Source organism: Mustela putorius, unplaced genomic scaffold (assembly GCF_011764305.1).
Source record: "Mustela putorius furo isolate JIRA1106 unplaced genomic scaffold, ASM1176430v1.1 tig00000785_pilon_pilon_pilon, whole genome shotgun sequence".
Classification (NCBI taxonomy): domain Eukaryota; kingdom Metazoa; phylum Chordata; class Mammalia; order Carnivora; family Mustelidae; genus Mustela; species Mustela putorius.
In genome coordinates this window covers 4,518,501-4,537,855 of record NW_025421480.1, presented here as the reverse complement: position 1 = coordinate 4,537,855, position 19,355 = coordinate 4,518,501, and the positions used below count along the sequence as shown (strand labels likewise).

General features: G+C 39.9%; 1 protein-coding gene and 1 pseudogene across 5 annotated transcripts in view; both read left to right on the top strand.

The window, feature by feature from the left end:
* Window positions 1–17,966, top strand: part of RGS7 (regulator of G protein signaling 7) — a 497,889-nt gene extending 479,923 nt beyond the window's left edge. For 4 of the 5 annotated variants that reach the window (XM_045084652.1, XM_045084650.1, XM_004756750.3 and 1 more), the window contains 3 exons: window positions 1,040–1,129; window positions 3,380–3,460; window positions 17,281–17,966. In XM_045084652.1, the coding sequence (XP_044940587.1) occupies window positions 1,040–1,129; window positions 3,380–3,454 (165 nt within the window). In that variant the 3' untranslated portion in view covers window positions 3,455–3,460; window positions 17,281–17,966. The remainder of the gene's footprint in view (window positions 1–1,039; window positions 1,130–3,379; window positions 3,461–17,280) is intronic. The other variant, XM_045084651.1, reaches the window with a different exon arrangement.
* Window positions 10,444–10,580, top strand: LOC123393277 (annotated as a pseudogene).
* Window positions 17,967–19,355: the final 1,389 nt, after the last annotated feature.

Below are 19,355 nucleotides of genomic sequence, written 5' to 3'. Positions count from 1 at the left end.
AGGTCTTGAGCACAGTAAGATCTGAATCCCACAATGCTGGACTCCCAAAGTACGACATCCCGCACTTTCCTAACCACCAATTCTGATAGGGTCCCTAATGTACCAGCCTCATGGAGAGGAGCCTTGGGCTAGACACGGAGTGAGAGTGACTCCAAAGTATGCAGGTGTGTTGAGACCAGGGAAACAGTCATTTTTAAGATACATATTCTCCGCAAACAAACAGATTCTGGGACATTCAGGATACTCTCACTGGCATCTCCCCGGACTAAAAAGAGGAGTGAGCACTGATGCTCCGCGGCGCCGCAGGGGGCCGGAGCGGAATCAACCTACGTTGGGCCTGCAGTGAAATGGATGAATACATTTTTTTTCTTGATTTGTTTATCAGTATTCATTATCAAGCTAGAACACAGCAGACTGATTAGGATTAAATTATTAAATATTTACCTAATCTGCCACTAAAGGAGCTTTTTTTTTAAAAAGCATACAAATTGGGAAATTGAGCAAGTCACTATCCCAAAATTTATTCCCAGACTTGTGCTCTGTCCCAGAGTGGATGTGGGTGACAGTTTTCCATATAATTGGCACTGAAGAGATGATTTGTCTGGGCAGTCGGTGTCCTCCAAGTACATGTAGACGCCAGAGGTACCGAGGAGGATCACTCGAGCTTGACTTCGCATCATTCACTTTTGGCCTGAAAGAATTTTAAGAGATAGCAGATTCATAGTCTCAAGTGACCTCTATAAATCAGCCACTTGATCTGAAATCACTTCATGACACTCCATTAGCTGAATTCCATTTCTCTCAAGGACTGGATGTGACTTGCCTCCTTGTAGCTCTCAAACCAGTTCAAATATTGACCCATGAATAAAATAATAAATTTGAAGACTTAGATGTTCTATCAACACAAAGTATTCTACCAACATTGTCAATTTTAGCTGCTTCCAGACTTGTTTTTGGACCATATCGTATATTCTTATCAGAGTATTTGATTGCCCCTGAAAACTACTAAAGAAGCAATTCAACCACTCTTTCTTTTTAGGAGCACATTTACAAACTGATGAAAAGTGATTCATATCCACGTTTTATAAGATCCAGTGCCTACCAAGAACTTCTACAGGCAAAGAAAAAGGTATTGGTTCTTTGTGACCTTTCTCGATCTGGTTCTCAGTTGTAATTGTGTGGAGTAATTCCTTCTGCTGAGCCCAGGGTATTGGACAAATGGTAAGTGAACATACTCTAAGACCTTCCCCAAACCTTCGCATTTTATAAGGGCCATTTAAGGTGGTTTTTTTTGTTTGTTGATGGCTTATTTTGTTTTGTTTGTTTCTGCAGATGTTCATGCTTTACGTTTTTTAGAAGTTTCCATGTTTCATGTTAGTCTTCTGTATGTCTAGTTTAAGGAAATAAAAATTCCATTAATGGAAAGGAAAGAACATCATTAGGTCAAAAACTTGAGGGTTTTCTCTTTCCAGTAAGCTCGTGTGTTCTTGGCCACATACCCCATGACTAAATATAGACTCATATTTTTCAGATTTTATTTGTCAGAGAGAGACCGAGCGAGCACACACGTGCATAAGCAGGCAGAGGCAGAGAGAGAAGCAGGCTCCCTGCCCAGGAGCCTGGGATCATGACCTGAGCCAAAGGCAGTGGCTTAACCCACTGAACCACCCAGGTGCCCCTAGACTCCTGTTTTTCAATGATAGTTGTCAGAATATAGTAATGTTTGCTCCAGAATATTTTGTTATTTATCCTGGGTTACTTAGTTTCCCTAGGATAAATTTTACACACCCAAGAAGGTAGCCAAGCACATTTTGGAAGAGCTGCAACAGACCTCATTATTGAGCTAATGTTTATAACCAGTATAAACAATAAAGAAGGGTATGGAAAATCTGAATATAAAAATCACTATTTTTAATGTTAAAATAATCCATAACTTCTTGAAATTTTGAGATTGAATTGTAATTTTGTGTGATTTATGACTGTCATCTGGGCTAACGGGAGTCTTCAAAGTCCATGGCCTTCACAGCTAGAAGCAGATACCCTGTCTTTGCAGGTGTCCAGTACAGCTGCCACTAGCCACATGGGGTTGTTAACATTTAAGTTTTATTACAAGTACATAAAATTCTAGCCATATTTCAAGTGCTCAATGCCCCCGATTAAGGCTTCTGAATACTGGACAACATAGAATGAAATTCCCATCTCTTCAGAAAGTTCTGTTGGACAGCAGTGCTCTGCAGAATCCATGTAATCGACAGAAATCTAGTCCTGACAGAAAATTAAGAGGGAATTCGAAGAATATTCCACTAGATTTTCAAATATGTAGGATTCACTCATGTCAGTGTAAAACCTTCACATATCTACTTCATTTAGTTTCATTTTATTTTGCTTGAAACCATACCATTTTGTTTGGACAGGAAGAGCTTTGGTGTTCAAAGTACGAACAAAAACAGAGCCTGTGACCTGTGTCGAGGGTCCTTCCTCGGCAGCTCTCCTACCTTCCTGGTCCCTTGATTTAGAACATGGATTTGCTGTTGCCTCATTTCATCATCCTTTTTCTGCTGTTTTCTTTGCTTTCTTTTTATTTATGTTCCCTATTTCCCTCTGCCCCATCCCCTCCAACTCATGTAAGTCGGAACACTCAATGGATCGCAGAACATCTTTTGAGAAATTTGCACAGAATGTGGTAAGTTTTATCTTTTTGAGGAATTGCAAATTATTGTCCAGTTCAGAAAGCTTCCCAGTTTCTGACCCCATCTCTCACCTGCATCTTTTGCTGTAACAAGTCAAGTATTGTCTTTATGCAGATTCAGAGCTTTGTGCTTCTTCCTGCTTATCTTTCTGTCCCAGCTCCTTCTGGAGTAGAGCTGTCATCCATGAAAAGCCCACATGTATCAAACTGAGGTTTGGAAAGAAGTGCATATTATGACATATAAAATGAAGAAATTGTTACCTTTTTTGTATTTTTATTCCATGCATCCCTTTCTTAAAGACAGTGCATGCATTTCTACGTGCTCTCTTAGCCCCTCCTAAAGCTTAGAAGGTGAAGAACAATGAGAGTTCTGTGCTTTCTACTTCTGCAGGGAGAAAATGACCTAATGAGTTGGTACAAATGGTGGTCGGTGACAAGATGCACCTCACCAACGACCCACCAGCATGCTTTATGGTTCAGGAAGGTGTGGAAAACTGTTGCCTAAATCATCCAGGAAACCAGCAGTTTTCCTGCCACTGTTTTCTTAGCATTTGCCATGTGTTTTGGTGATATTTTGGTGATATATTTGTTTGTGGGACTTATTTTTTTTTTTGTATTGTGCCGTGCCTTCGGAACTTTCTGACATTGTGTAAGCTCAAACTAAAGCCTTCAACACATTTATTTTTATAGGGCAGGAACATCCCTATTTTCCCATGCCATAAAAACTGTACACCAACACTGAGGGCCAGCACTAACCTGTTATGAAAAGAGGTAGAAAACTCTTGGTTTATACTCAAGTTCGTCTGCACTGTCTGTTGAGTTGTGTGGTTAGCTCCATGCTGCTGTGCGTATGTGTGTTGTGGCTTTTGCTGTGATGGCCAGTTAAGTGGAGTTATGTGTGTTGAAGTGTAAGCAAATTGGATTCAACAAAGATGCTGTTTTTGTTCTTAGTTTCCTTCCAGAACCTTTGTGGTGGGGAATGTTAATCAAGTTCTATTGATGAACTGCCGGTTGGGACTGGGCACAGGGTATTTGAAAGACTTTACAAAGCAGTATATACTTTGAACATTCAATGTGATTGCACCAATTAAAGGGCTGGAAAATGAAGGGCTCCAGGAATTAATCACTCTATAAACTTCACAAAATTTTGGCTGGCTCTATTGGGATCTCTGACCTTTCAAATCAAATTTTCCTAAACTGCCTTCTAAGTCACATGGGAAGATAAAGACAGTATTTTTAAAAAGCCTCAAGATTTTGCTGGAGAAAGTAGACATAGGCCGCTGCACAGTGCTCTGTGCAATGTTTAAGAATCATTCCAAATTCATCCTTTTCAACACAATGCTGACAGAATTTTTTTCTAAAGATTAGAACGGAAATTTCTGTGCTCTAATTAAAAATAATAACAACATAAGGAAGAGGAAGGGAAGGAGCAAGATGGGGATCTCTCCTCCAACACCATCCCCGACCCTTAAAATAGTCCCACGCTGTCCCACGCTGCAAGCTTTAAGTAGGAATTAAGGGGAAGACAGGCTCAACCATCTCCTGCCTTCGGTCCAAAATCACACAGGAAATGACCGCTACATCCCAGACATGTGCTGTGTCTCAGGAGTAGGTAGAGGGTAGAGACCTTAATTGCTCTGGAGCCGATGATATAAATAAGATGTTGTGACACACACAAGAAAGAGAAACTATTTCTGCTTGGTGCTGGAGTGAGATCCGGGCACCCACAGGAAATGTCAGAATTCCCAAAGGAAGTTACATTTAACGGGACATACAGGACTTCATTAGGAGGAGAAAGGCTCCTGTCCTTTTAAGAAGGCGAGAGAAGGCCGGAATCACTGCCGAAGGGGAAGCTGAGGGACATTCATGCCGCGCACACAACATACTAAAACGTTACAATCTTCAGACACAACTGTTCAGGGTTACCTTTTTCCATCCAGGAAAACCAAAAAGTAGTATTTTTCATTGACTATCTTGTTTCTTTCATGCTCTAAAAAAAAAAAAAAAAAAAAAAATAAGAAAATTAGAAAGGCTCTCCGATTTCCTCAAAAGCATACAATTATATTTATTAGTCTTGAGAACTAAGTCTCCATCCTGGAAACTGTCTGTATATAAAAGTGAAAATGTATTATACAACATTAAATCTTGGGATGGTAGTTTCTTTTTCAAGTTCCTTTTAAGTCTTTCTATTCTCATTTCTTATTTTCCTTTGGTTCTGTTGTTCCATGTTTATGATTTCTTTTAGGGTCAGCAGGTATGTGAGACATCTTAAGTATTTACACAATAAACTGAACAGGATATCTTTTTTTTTTTTAAAGATTTTATTTATTAATTTGACAGAGAAATTACAAGTAGATGGAGAGGCAGGCAGAGAGAGAGAGAGAGGGAAGCAGGCTCCCCGCTGAGCAGAGAGCCCGACGCAGGACTCGATCCCAGGACCCTGAGATCATGACCTGAGCTGAAGGCAGCGGCTTAACCCACTGAGCCACCCAGGCGCCCCTGAACAGGATGTCTTTACAGGGCCAATAAAGTGATTCTATCACAAGATGAAGAATAAGCAATTTTATTTTGACCAGGAAGACGTAATGAAGGAAATATGGAGTTTCGATAATCATTTTAAAGGAGTCCTAGGTGCTGGTTAGTCTGGTACATACAGGGAAGCTACAGGACAGACTATTCAAGAAAGAAATGGAATAGGGAAACTATGAACAAGTACATCGACTGCGAAAGGAACTGGACAAAGGGAGATGACACGCGCTCCTCTTCCTTGGCTCTGCACTAGGGACTTTGTGTCAACATCATCCGACCCCGCAAGTTAGATATGACTACACTCCTACTAGTACCTGCATTTTATAGGTGAGAAAATGAGAGTCAGAGAAGGTGCATATTTTGCCCAGAATCACAGAGCTATTAAAGGAGCTGACACTGACCCAGAATTTATTTTGTTCCTGAATTCATTCTTTCTCCATTGATCACCTTGTTCCTTAATACTCTTCCGATTGGCAGAAGATAGATAAATCCTCCCCCCTCTGCCTCTGAGTCCCTTTCCACTTAGCGTCTACTTGTACAAGTTTATGTCCCTGTTCCAGGGCGGTCATTTTCATAACCTGGCTTATAAAAATGGCGCCCCTGTTTCGTTTCACACGAGAATCAAAAATACTTTGCTAGACAGTTCTTCCCAATGCCACGGAAACTTCTGTCGGTCACTGAGACTAATCAGCTCTTGTCAGCGCCTTAGAGAATAATTCTAATAAACGGGCATTTTTTTGTGTTCCAAAGACAGTCATTCCTTTCTGCTTGTTTCGTTTTGTTGTTGCTATTTTACGTACATGACAGTCTTGGGAGATGACTAAGCAGGTGTCACCAGCCTTTCACAGATGAGCAAATGAGCAGGGAGGGGAGTTCACTTTACCACCATCACCCAACTGCTGAGAACTAGAACCAGGACTGGAAACAAAGTTTTCTGACTTATATCCATTATTCTATTGACGACTCATTTTCCCTTCATTATGCCCAACACTGATGGGAGCAGAATAACCCATATCCCAAAAGACATGTTCACCTTGCCCTGTTGTCTCAAGACATCTCATTTCCTGTGATCTACTTTTCTATTACTTTGTTTTCCTTGCCATTGGATAAGGCCTTAAGAGCAAAGTCTTTCAAGGTTTACTACGTTGTCTCCTGGCTTTGAATGTTATTGAGTTGATGTCCTTCTCTTTGACAAAGCTCATGTGCTGCACTAATTCTGTTTTCTTCCTCCATCACCATCACCAAATCTGACACCATTTCTCTAACCACTGCTCTCATGATCTCTGTCTGCCACACAAAACCCCAAGGAGAACAGACCGAAAATAAAAGGAAAAACGGGAGGAGAATGGAGAATCCACAGCTTCAACCGACATTCATAAACCAACATGCCAACTGCACCTCTCACCTCCTCGCCTTAGTGTGTGTGAAGGGGAAATTAAATCAGCCTGGCTCTGAGCTGGAGAAGGAGAAATGGGAAACAGAGAGTGTTCATGCTGAACTCCCAGGCACTCACCTGATATAACCTCTCTTGGGGGAAAAGTTCACTCTTTCTCAGTGAAGCGCAGTGTCGGCAGAGCCCGTAAAAGAATCAACAGGAAAGATGATCTTGACCATCTCGGTGTCTGGTCTCCACTGCCCTGGTGTGCTAGTGCATTGCGTTTGGAAGTTGTGCTCTGGAGATGGCCACAGATTTCCAGGAGTTGTGGAAACTCTGTGAGGGAATTTTAGCAAAAGCACTGAGCTGACTCTGAAATTAATCTTTTGGGATGAAATCTTTATTTAACTCTATAATTAGTTAGTATGCATATAGATAAGAACAATTGTAAATATAAATCCTACAACTTGCTTGCAGTTAAAGTGTGAAAGATAAAAATACTTAGTTCTTTTAAAATGTTTTCAGTGACATCTATTTTTTTAATATAAATTTTTTCAAGATTTTACTTAAATTCTAGTTAATGTGCAGTCTAATATTGGTTTCAGAAGTAGAATTTAGTGATTCATCACTTACATAGAACACCCAGTGCCCATCCTTAATCCCTGTGCTTAATACCCAACACCCATCTGGCCCTCCCCCACCCACCTCTCCTCCATCAACTGTTTGTTCTCTAGAGTTAAGAGTCTCTTACAGTTTGTTTCCCTCTCTTCATTTTGCCTTCCCCTATGTTCATCTGTTTTGTTTCTTAAATTCCACATATGAATGAAACCGTATGGTTGTTGTCTTCTTCTGACTTACTTCACTCAGCATAACACACTCTAGCTCCATCCATGTTGTTGCAAAGGGCAAGACTCCATTCTTTTTGATGACTGCCTAATAGTCCATCATCTTTATCCAATCACCTGTCACTGACTATCTGGGCTCTTTTCTTATTTTTGTATCCTTTGGGTAAATATTTCCTAGTGCAATTGCTGGGTCATAGGGTAGGATCCAAAATCTATAAAGAACTTACCAAACTCAATACCCCAAAAATAAATAATCCAGGTAAGAAATGGGCAGAAGACATGAAGAGACATTTCCTCAAGATCATGACCTGAGCCAAAGTTAGATGCTTAACCAACTGAGCTACCAACTTGCCCTGTAACTCTTAAAATTTCTAATTGTGACAGTTTGAAGTTTTCTTTTCTACTATCAACTCTTCCAGCAAACTTGGTCCAAAAATGTTCTAGCATAAATGTAGATTTACTGGTGCTAGAAGTTCTACTCTTCCACCTATATTTCTTCTATTTTACTGGCCAAGTTCTTGTTATCATCAAGTGTGGATTCATACAGCAGCTGTATGAATGTTGATCCTGCCAACATGTTCTCCTATCTCCAGTTTTCCTCACCTGCTCTATACCCCGATCTTCTGCAGAGATGAAAATGGCTCAGTGCGTGGACCCAGGATGCAAGGTGTCTCCTTGATGACTTTCTTTTGTACTCTGCTCCTCTACCTGGAGACCTCACGGAAGTCCTTGCCTGCCATAAATGCCTCCTGCATTTGTCGGGTCCTCAGGACTCTTTCTGGTTCTATCTTTGTCCACTTGCAGAGCTTGTTGCCCCCACTAGGCAGTAAGCAGGTCCCTTGCTTGGACCTCACCTTTCCCCTGCCTACTCTGAGCTGCTTTAAGAGAAACTGTGTGATTTTCATGAAGTAAGCTAGTGGGAAGCTTGTAGGGAGTTAGTTCTGTTCACTGAATAGTTAACTCTTCCAAGAATGAGCCAATTTAGGTGCACATGTTAATGGCGTCCCAAAAGGAGTTACTTCTGTTAACATCTGTGATGAACTGTCATCTTCCTAACAGTAGTGGCTATGTCAGAATGGCTATGGCTATTATGCTTGTATTCTAAGATAAGGAGCAAAGTATCTGGCCCGTAGTAGGCGTTTAAGAACTGTATTGTTGTTGTTGTTGGATAAAAGAATCCAATAGTGCTTAGATACAGAAGTAGTACTGGGTTATAAACTTGTTACCTAGCACCTCCCAGGTGGTTTCCAGCTACCCAGGAAGCTGGCACCTTATAACCACTGGTGCAAACCAAGGCCTGCAGTACATTAAAACAGGACTTCGGGAAGTGCTGTTCAACTTCTGTCCTTGGCATATGTACTAGCAACAGGGAAGTTTCCCACGGGCGCCTTTCTACTCAGCAGCCTCAAAACATTCCTGAGAAACCTCCGGGGTTGCACTGGATGCTCCCGGACCAAAAACTACTCTACAGTCCACAGCTTACAGAAGTTCAGTGGCAGTTTAGGAACTAATGATGCTACTAGGGGAAAATAAAGCTATGTTGTCCGAACGAAATAGGCTATATTTCACACCAATCAATCTACATCATGCTGCAGGGAACCTGAAATTGCTTTCTAAGCTGTCACCACAAAGAGTTTCAGTAAAACAAGATGAACAGCCATATTTGCCAACGACAAAATGATAAATGAGAGGAGCTGCAGGTCCGTACGAGAAAGGAGAAAATGGTTCATCCTTGAGTGTTTACCAGTGAGATCTATGGTGGGGAAACCCAGTGACCAGTTTATATTTACCTAAGATGCTCTAGGAATTTTTTTTAACACGGATATCTATGAACATATCTGTCATCTCAAGCCATAAAGCCTACAGAACTCAACCAGAAAAAAATGCACAAAGTTCTCCCTGAGGTAAATTCCAAATAGCTGTACTGATATAAAATCAAAACGTCCCTTCTCTTAGTTCATAATCCTACCATGATGGAGGTTTCTATGAAGAAGATGACCGGCTTCATTAGGAGGGACATTTATGTCCATCAAGGACCTCACTAAGTCCATAGAGGTGTCACTGTAACGCAACTTCATTAGTATAAACACAACCTAGAAAATGACCTTCTGAATATTCTAAGGTTTGTCTCCACTTCATTGTGGTAGAAATTCATTTCTTATTTTCAAAAATCCACTTTTCTGTAACCTTCATATACTGACCCTAGTTCTATCTCAGAACCAGACAGAATAAAACAAACATTGATCTAGATCTAGATAGCTATTGAATTACTTGAAGATGTGATTACATCCACTCTTCAAGTGTTCTTTTTCCTTCTTTTAGTTAAAATCTCTAATTCAGTATTTTTCTGTGTGGTTCAACTCCCCATACCCCATATCTCAACATCACCAGGGACTTAGAAAACACAGATTCCATGGCTTCATCCCAGATAAACGGAGTCAGTCATTTTCTCTCTCCCTCTCTCTTCTCTTGCTCCCCTCGCATTTGCATTTGTTACAAATACATCAGACAATAATGTTGAAGAACTGTGACCTACGGAGAAGTATTCCGACCCGACTTCTCCTCATCAGAGATCAGTGGTTCTCACATTTGTCTGCAGCAGGAACACCTGGGAAGACAGATTTCTAGACCTCACACTCACGAGGTCTGAATAGTAGTTTTCTGGTGGGATCTAAGAATTTTCATTTTTAACTAATTCTTAAGTGATACTGTTCCTACTGGCTTTGAGACCACACTCTGAAACCACTGCCCTAAATGATGCTTTCCCCTCCCCATTGATAGAGGCCAAGGGCACATCGAATGTCCCAGCTGAGAGGCTACTGTCCAGTTGCACCCACATCGTTTTGCAACCAGCAGTTGAATTACATGGTTAAGGGTCAACTGTGTTTGTTCCCATGTTCAGTTTATCATAACTGAATTGATATTAATTACAAAATTTATTTAAATATATTAGCTGCTGAAATTTGACTATGAAAATAAAAAAGACACTTCTATGAACACTAAGCTTAATTACCTGGAAGGGGAGATACCATGATCACGAAGGTGGTTTTCCCAGGGCGAGGCTTATCCATTGCACTGCAGATGTGCTGACCCCTGCGATTTCCCCAACTGCATAATTCGTGGAAGTGGGTGACCGCATTCATGCTTTAAAGAGAAGATGCCTTAAAAATTGCTACCAAATTAAAGCTGAGTGAGACCTGCCTCAGGAACGTGTATTGAATAATCCCCCGTCTCCCGGTCATCTTAGCTGCTTACCTCCTCCGTCTGCTCCGGTCCGCCGGCAGAGTCCTCCAGAACGTAACTGAACACGATACTCGAGACGCAGCCCTCCCAGCAGAGACTGGGAATACCGTCTTCCAGTGGGAACGGAAACAGGAAGAAAGAACAGGTCATGTAACTTTTACAGACCAGCCTGAAAACTGCAGGAGCTTCCCCACCCCAGCTCTCGGCAACTGTGTCCAGTCTGACGGGGTAGCGGGGTGATGGACCCGGGAGGGCATGTGACATGATGAGCGCTGGGGACTATACAAGACTCAGGAATCACCGTACTCTCCCTCTGAAACAAATAACACACTGCATGTTAATTAATTGAATTTAAATTTCAAAAATGAAATAAATTTAAAATGAAACTATAAACCCTTTGAAGGAAGGAACTACATCATGGTTGTATTTCCTTGCTTAATAGAACCTGGACACATAAATGCTCCCCTTATTAGAAGGAAAAAAAAGAAAAGAGACAAAAACAAAAACAAAAACCAACCCAGACTCTTAAATATAGACAATAAACTGGTGGTTGGGAGAGGGGAGATGGGGGGGGGGTGATGTAGGTGAAGGGGATTCAGGGTCTTCTTAGTCACCATGAGCTCTGAGGAATGTATAGAATTATTGAATCATTCTACTGTACACCTGAGATTAATATAACACTGAATTATATTGGAATTTAAAAATTAATTTTTAAAATATAGTCATTTGGGGCTTAAACTGCAAAAACAAAACAAAACAAAAAAAAAAACCACTTTTTTTTTCATGACTTCAGATGACATCTCCTCAATCTTTTGCTGCTAGAATTCTGGCTTGTTTATTTTAATCTAAGTTTGGTTCTTTAATCTAAATTTGGTTAGCCTTCTTTTCAGTAAACTCTGTCTTGTGAGTTATAACTTTAAATAAGTTTTTAGAGCATTTCTTTGTTACCCAACCTTTTAACCACGATTAACAAATTTTCATTATACATATATCTTACCAGAACTTCATCAGTTTAATGGTGAGAATAACTGATTAAAATGCCATCAAGAACAGAGAGGAAAGGGCGCCTGCACAGCTCAGTCTGTTAAGCCTCCGCACACACTTAAGAATGGTTTGGAGAGGCGCCTGGGTCACTCGGTGAAGCGGCTGCCTTCGGCCCAGGTTAGGACCCCAGGGTCCTGGGATCGGGCCGTGTCCAGCTCCGGAGGGAGCCCGCTCTCTCCCTCTCCCCGCTGCTTGTGCGCTCTCGCTCACTCGCTTGCTCTCAAATAAAATTTTCAAAACAAAAACAGAGAGGAAGATGGATTTCTACTACTCCAGTAACTGCACATCTTGGAGACAGTCTGGTTAGTTAGGAACCTCACCCTTCTCTGTCTCAGCCACAGAAGTACCATGAACGACCGCTACACGTCTCACTCCCCAAACCTTTGCTAGAGCAGCCCCTGTCCTCAGTCTGGAACACCCATGAGCAGGTACGTGGCAAAGATCTAACCTAGTTTACCTGCGGAAGAACAATACAGAAGAATTAGAAGAACAATATGCCTTTAGAAAAATGAACAAAGCATTTAAACAGTTTTAAAACGATATAAATACATGAGAGAATTAACAGAAAATCTATCTTCATTAATAGCCAAGTATAATTTAAAAAGCCACAAAATAACTTTCCCTCCAAATAGGTTAATTTTAATATAATACCTAGTGTAAGAAACGGGGTACGGGAATCAGTGACTTCCTACACGGTTAACAGGAATGTGAATTGCTAAACAGTATCTTTGAACAAAACTTTACAGAATGTGTCAAAGGTTTCATAATTCTTCTTACATTTTCAATCAGGATTAAATTATTAGCAGTTGAATTACTAAGAAAACCTACATGCATACAAAAATATCCACTGCCTCATGTAACTACCAAATATAAAACACAACCTTAATGTACAACAATTATACATTATTAGTTTCTTAAATACATTAAGGTAGATCTACCTGATGGAATTTTATGCAGCTATTAAAACTTAGATTTTTGAGAAGTGGTTTTCATCTTTTTTTTTTATTGCCAACCACATTTGACATAGTAACACATATGTGTGTGTTTGTGTGTGTATATATATTATATTACTATATAAACTGTGTGTTTATATGGGTGTGTAACTAAAGTAACATTTCAGAAACAGTACATTCCATTCATTATGTGTGATGCACTTTGATATATTCCAAGCTATTCTGTAGTATTTGGTTTTTTTCGTAGTGTTGGTAGCATCTATCTAAATTGATCTCCTTACCCACTAATGCAGTGAACTTGAACAAAACATTATTTTAGAAAAAAACATATAACTTGATTAATCAAAATATAATCACTTTGTTACTTATAATAAACCAATACTATGCATAGTATAATTTCAGTTTTGTAAAAAAATTAAAACATTTTTATAAAAAGGTGATGAGATATTAGTATGTAAATAACTATATTAAGTAACATTTATCCTTTATATTTTTCTGGTTTCCTCATTTTTCTAATGGCTATACACTATTTTAGGAAAATATTTTAAACTGAGGAAATAAGGTATTTGGCTTTAATTATTCTTTCTCAATCCAAACAGGTAGCTAGTAATAAGTACATAAATGTAAATAGGTTCATAAACCCTCTCTTTTTAGTACATAATAACAGAGGCTTTTCTGAGTCCTCCACACTGTATGCGCCGGCTCCCAACCGGCTACGGAGTCCGTCCGTCCTTCTGTCCCTCCGTCCGTCCGTCCTTCGGTCCCTCCCTCCCTCCTTCCTTCCTTCTTCCCAGCGATTTGAGCTGATCTTTAACTTTGTAGGAACAGACACTCTCCATATTTTGTTAGAATTCTTCAATGTCCAGTAAACTCACGTGCCAGTCTACCCAGGAGAAGTGGCTTCATGTCAAGCAGGGAAGAGCTCTCCAGTGTAGGCGTTAAACAGGCCCAGGTCCTGTCAGTCAGTCAGTCTCCAGGGTGCGCCGTGTCCCCCATCTCACTCCACTATGAATCTCCTCCATTAAGTCAAAAGTTAACCCAAGACATTTGAGTCTCATTCCCTTAGTTTCTAGATGCTTGTTTTTAAGAATACAGTATCAGCCCAGGAGCTCAACTCACGCAAGGAGTGCAGTATGTCCCGGGGGATTCTGTAATGTTCATGTTGTTTAGCAACTTTTGATTGCTTGGCCAAGCCAGCTGATTTGATGAGTCAGATGGCTTGTAAATGGGCTAGTTCTGATTCTAAGGGCAAGACAGTCCGGAGAGGGACTTCCCAGAGGAGTTTAGGGGGCAGTGAGAAGGCTCTAGAAAGAACTTGGATAAGAAGGTCATCTTTGAAAAGCGGGTAGAATCTGAACAGGTACCTCAGAAGAGCTAAGAACAAACACTAAGGAGGCTCATTCTGACCTTTTGGCGGGGAGAGGAGGCGGGTATTTTCCTCACTACGACAGCATCTCTGGAGCATGTGAGAGGGAGGTGAGAGGTGAGGTGTTACTGTGAGGGACTGGAAAACTGCCTGTTTATATGATTTTATGTGACAACTATATTGTAGATTAGGTAAGTGCTCTCTGTTTTCACTTAGACACCAGCAAAATCTGAGCTGTATTTTTGACCTGAAATGGATTATATACTTTTTTTTTTTTTAGCTTTTTGCCTATTAACTATTACACAACCTCATAGGATACTGAAATCTTGTTTTGTTTCGGGTTCCTGTCTTTGTCTTTCTCCATGGATTGCTGTCTCCACTGCAGTCCTTTTTTTTTTTAGAATCTGACAAGAAAGGGTATAAATGACATAACACATGCATCGGGATTTGGCTAAAAATAAATATTACTTGTACAGAATTCAGTTGTAAGCAGGTTTCCGGAATTAAGATTTTAAAACTGAACTGTACAGGTTTCTCAGATTCATCAACTTGGGAAAATTATGAAAAGTTAATTGCCCGATTTAATACAGCCTCTGAGGAACTGCACTGAAAAGGATTTATAGGAGAGGAGGTGTGTAAATACATCCTTTCCTGCCTACAAGAAAAGATCAATGTTCTTTTTAAGATTTTCCAATAGAGTGAGCAACCATATTTCCCTGTGCACTAGAATAGTGCCGGTTTTCTTCCAGTTTGTGAATAAGGCAGGATTTTCAGAGGCTTTACAGGTAGATCCCAGTCATCTAGATCTTCAAATTCACGTGACTCTTTGGGCACCTGAGCTTTACTTTGGACACAAAGCTTTACTTTGATCCCAGACTGGGGCATGGAACCCTTTTTTTTTTTTAAACTGTTAGTTGTACCCAAATTTGCTTCAATACACACAACAAATATCCTTATTACATATTTGGTAAGACGATATCACACCAAGTGTTTCATCGTGTGACTGTTTCCCATTTCTGCTCCTCTGTTTTCCTATAATCACAAATCTCCAGGTTGACTATGAGCCTGCGTTCTTCTACTATTTTCTATGAATGAGTACTCTATGAACAGCCTGTCAAGCTAACCTTGTACCTCATCTCCTTTTTAATGAAACTCCTACCAGGCCAAGTCCTAATAGCTTCAAGGATGTTTCAAAAGTCTGTAGAAAGAGAGCCATATTAATATATTTGTTAAATTTACAAAGTTGACAGTAATTTTCACAGTCCAAATAAAAAATGATTACAGAGAGTTTCAAATGACTTTCTATTCCAATGTGACTTTCATTCTTTCCCATAGTTTTAAACAAATCACACTAATCTGTAGTTTTAAAAGTAATAATTTACCTTAGCATCTTTCCCTCCTCTGCCCTATAAACACTCACTCTTGTGCCTCAAGCAATACGGCATTTTCTCCATCCCACATATGGCATTACAAACAGCCCGTTTTAAAAACAAATTATTCAGCCTCAGAACAAATATATATAAACTCATGTACACACGTATTAATAGCACAAGAAATGAATACAGTAGTAAATGTAGGCGATCGTGTGGTCTCCAAGTACAGAAAGGTAGCTTTTAGATTCCAACATTATTTAGGCAATCTATGGCCCAGGTTTGGGATGGAAAAGCAGCATAATTTTAGATTCCAATTCATTAGCAACTTTATGCCCTTTTAGAGTCAGAACAGACTGCGGGTGTCAGTGTCCTAATGAGAAAGCATTTAACGATAAAAACAGTAATTAACTATATAACAAGAGCCATCATGAACTTAGTACATAGAATGTCCCAGGAACAGTTCTAAGCAATTGAGTTTCCTTGTTCTTCAGAAAAAGCTTTTCGGTAGGTTCTGTGATTATCCCCATGTCACGGACGAGCAAAAGCACAGAAGGGGCAGCAAGAAGGAGCCAAACACCCCTCGTTCGTAAGGCCCACAGACAACGGAAAGTCGGGGGTCTCGTAATGAACTGCTTTTCTTTTTTTCCTTCCCAAAAGTGACTAAAGCAGAGCCAGTGGGAAGGCATCTTCTACTCTTAGTTGCTAGATGCTAAGTTTTGAACCCTTTTCCCCAATTAAAAGAAAAGGCGCTTGATTTCCCACTGCTGTGCTCCACGTCAGCCACAAGGCCCTTGTCCGCCACTGTAAAGAGGGTAAAGAAAGCTTGATTTTGAAATTATTGATCATTTCTTAAGCATATTGCTCTTTTCCCAAAGTATGACCATGAGCGATAATTCTCTCCAGTACAAGCCTGCCTCTCATCAAACTCTGACCCGTATTAGGCAGCAGATCAAGACTGCTGTTATGACTAATTCCTTACTAACGTGTCTTTCTCAAAAAGTCTTTTGACTTTACATTATTTTATCCTCTGAAAAAGACAAACTCCATTCAAATAAGTGGACCGTCTTATTTTTATTACTAGAACATATAAAAAGAGATGAAACAGGAAGCACCAGCTGACAACCTGCAGCTCCAATAGAAATTTAAAACTTTCTCGAGTACAGGTATTAACAGGGACAGTGTTGGCTTTCAAGTTTTCAGAAAAGTGAGTTATGTACTCTAGGTATTAACACAATATATGGAATCAGAATATAGGGGATGTTTATGGGGTTGGGGTTGAGGTTGGAGGAAATAAGGTGGAAAAAGATAGGGAGATGTCTGGTTTGAAGTAGGAGCCAAAAGATTATCTGAGGATGTACAATTGGCATCTTTTTCTCCATTACCATATAGGACAGGGGACAGACTCAATGTTGAGTTTCTACCAATTACACCTTTAATAGTGAATTTTGTTTAATTAAATCATATCCTCTGCATATGTAGATATTTAAAAACATGACACTAATTCCAGCAATTGAACGAGAATGCATTCACATTGCTACCTTTCAGAGCAGTTTACTAAGGTTTGTTTCAAGATGTTGCATCATTGCTAAGCCTTGATGAAATGTTTATGGACATGTTTTATTATTTGCTAATCTGTGCTGTGAACCCATCAGTCTGTTTGCAGTGGGGAGGAAGTGGATGGTGGGGGGAGGGGCAGATCATTTTGTTTGATGTGTTGGTGGAGGGAGGAAACTTGAGCTAAGATGTACCTAAAGGGTTCTGTTTTGACCCGTGCACAAAAATCAGCGGCATTAAACAAATGCTACTCATAGGTTTTCAGTGATCATACTGGTTTTTTTCCTGTGTTTTATATTTTTTTCTCAGGGGAAATCTCTTACATCAAAGAGGTTAACAAGCCTCGTTCAGTCTTACTAAAAGGATCACCGTGTAGCATGGAAACGACTGGAGTCCCTGCAGAGACTTTGTAGCTCTTTGTTAGTACCTGGAGCAGAGGACATTAGACCAAGAAGGTGCATGAGCAAAGGACCTGAATTGTTCTCTCTTTGTGTACATTAAGGCGTTGCCATTTCAAGTGACTCTGCCATCTCGATGCCTCCATTTCAAAATGTTGTCTGCTTACTTTCTCCTTGTACTACGCTGGATCTGTCTTTTCCTTTTTAACAAGTTCAAGTGAAGTAAACCTTTTTTTCCCCCTTTCTCTTTCTCTTAAAGCTTCTGCTAGACACACGGTTCACTGAAAATTCACTCAAACACTGGAAGAATTGTAAAAGAAAAAACATATATCAATAAATATACATATGGCTTCACATTTATTAAACAATAAATTAGCAAAGAAAGTTTCATTTCACCAAGTGTTCACAGTCGGAAACAAGCTCCTGTCTTTGTCTGTTGTCTGTACATTCTCGGTTAATGTTTCTTGCATTTATTTTTATACCATATTTAAATAAGAAACACCTTTTACTCCAAATGTATTAAAGTTGATCCCTTCTCTGTAAATTTGTGTATGTTTATATTGTTGTTTTATCTTTCATTAAAAGATGCAGAATCTCGTTGTTCTTGTAACTTTTGACTTCTGCATGCTGACAAAAACCAAAACAAAGCAAAACAACAACAACTACAAAAAAAAAAAACCACTGAGAAAGCATCCACAGATGTAGTCTTGGAATCTGAAGCTATCACCCGCTGTGTTTATTTCAGGGCTTCAAAGCAAGCTTAGATGGCACAGGAGTCAGGAGCTGACAGAGACTGTTTCGTCCGGGAACTAACCCAGGACCAGGCCAAGGCTTTCTCTCCCGATCAAGAGCAACAAAAATGAGCCTTCCACATGTTCAGATTTCCCATGTTCAGAGCTATTTCCCAGACCTTTCAGCCTCATTATGAAGATGCATCTCTAGGTTTTGCTAATGGATATTTCTACGAGAATTGGGTTTTGAGTGTGACTTCCCCACTCGGGAACTTCTTTAAAGTGTAATTCTAGATGTGCCCTAAATCAGTGATTTTTTAACACTTTGGTGGTTACTAATTCTTTTGAGAACACAATGGTAATTCGTGATCTTCAGTAAGTACCTGCCGCGGTGGTACAGGCTGTACCTGCCTGCGAAATCCTCACATTCCGTCCTCACAGGAGTCCTATAAGATTATTTCTGTAATTTAAATTCTGAAAAAAAAAAAAAAAAAAAAAAAAAAAAACCCACATCAGTGAGAAGTTAGTTGTGAGTCTGTGAGCCAGTGTGTCGAACCATCATAAAATGGGAGAGACGTGATAGGAGAAATTTATATATGGACGATAATGAGAACACTGTAATTACTTTAAGATTTTAAGAAGATTTAATTATATGCCCGATGACTTTTGAAAAGGAATATGTAAAGTTCATGCACATAAATCTAGACATATAGATGTTCTCCCTTGGAAACACTTAACTCAGGACAGCCTTGGGCAGATTCACCGATACGTAATGAAACATTATTGGAAAGCGAGCAATGACGCATGAGAAGAATATGATTAGACACTGAACCCTGCACAAACAGGACCGGTTATTTTGGAGGCTATCTCTTACAAATTGTCATTCCTTCAGCAAAAACTTCTAAATCACAAATTTATACAGAGATAAAAAATGTAAGAATGGCAAGAGGACAGAAAAGAGAAACACCCAGGCAAGTATCCCCACGTCAGGAGCCCCTAGTAGGCTTGTGAGTCAGTTTGAGTTCAAGGACATAAAACCTTTAAATAGCCTAATGACTCCATTTAACATAGTTTAGACGAGGCTCAGGATACAAAATTGTGTATCTTAGAAACAGACAGAAGAATGTTGGGGTTCGTGCAGTTCGCTCAAACAAGCACTCGGCAACCGTCTCCCACCCCATTCTGGAACAATGTGATCCATAAGGCACAGAAGAAAACGCTCTCAAGTTTCTAATGAATAAAATCGTTTTTTAAG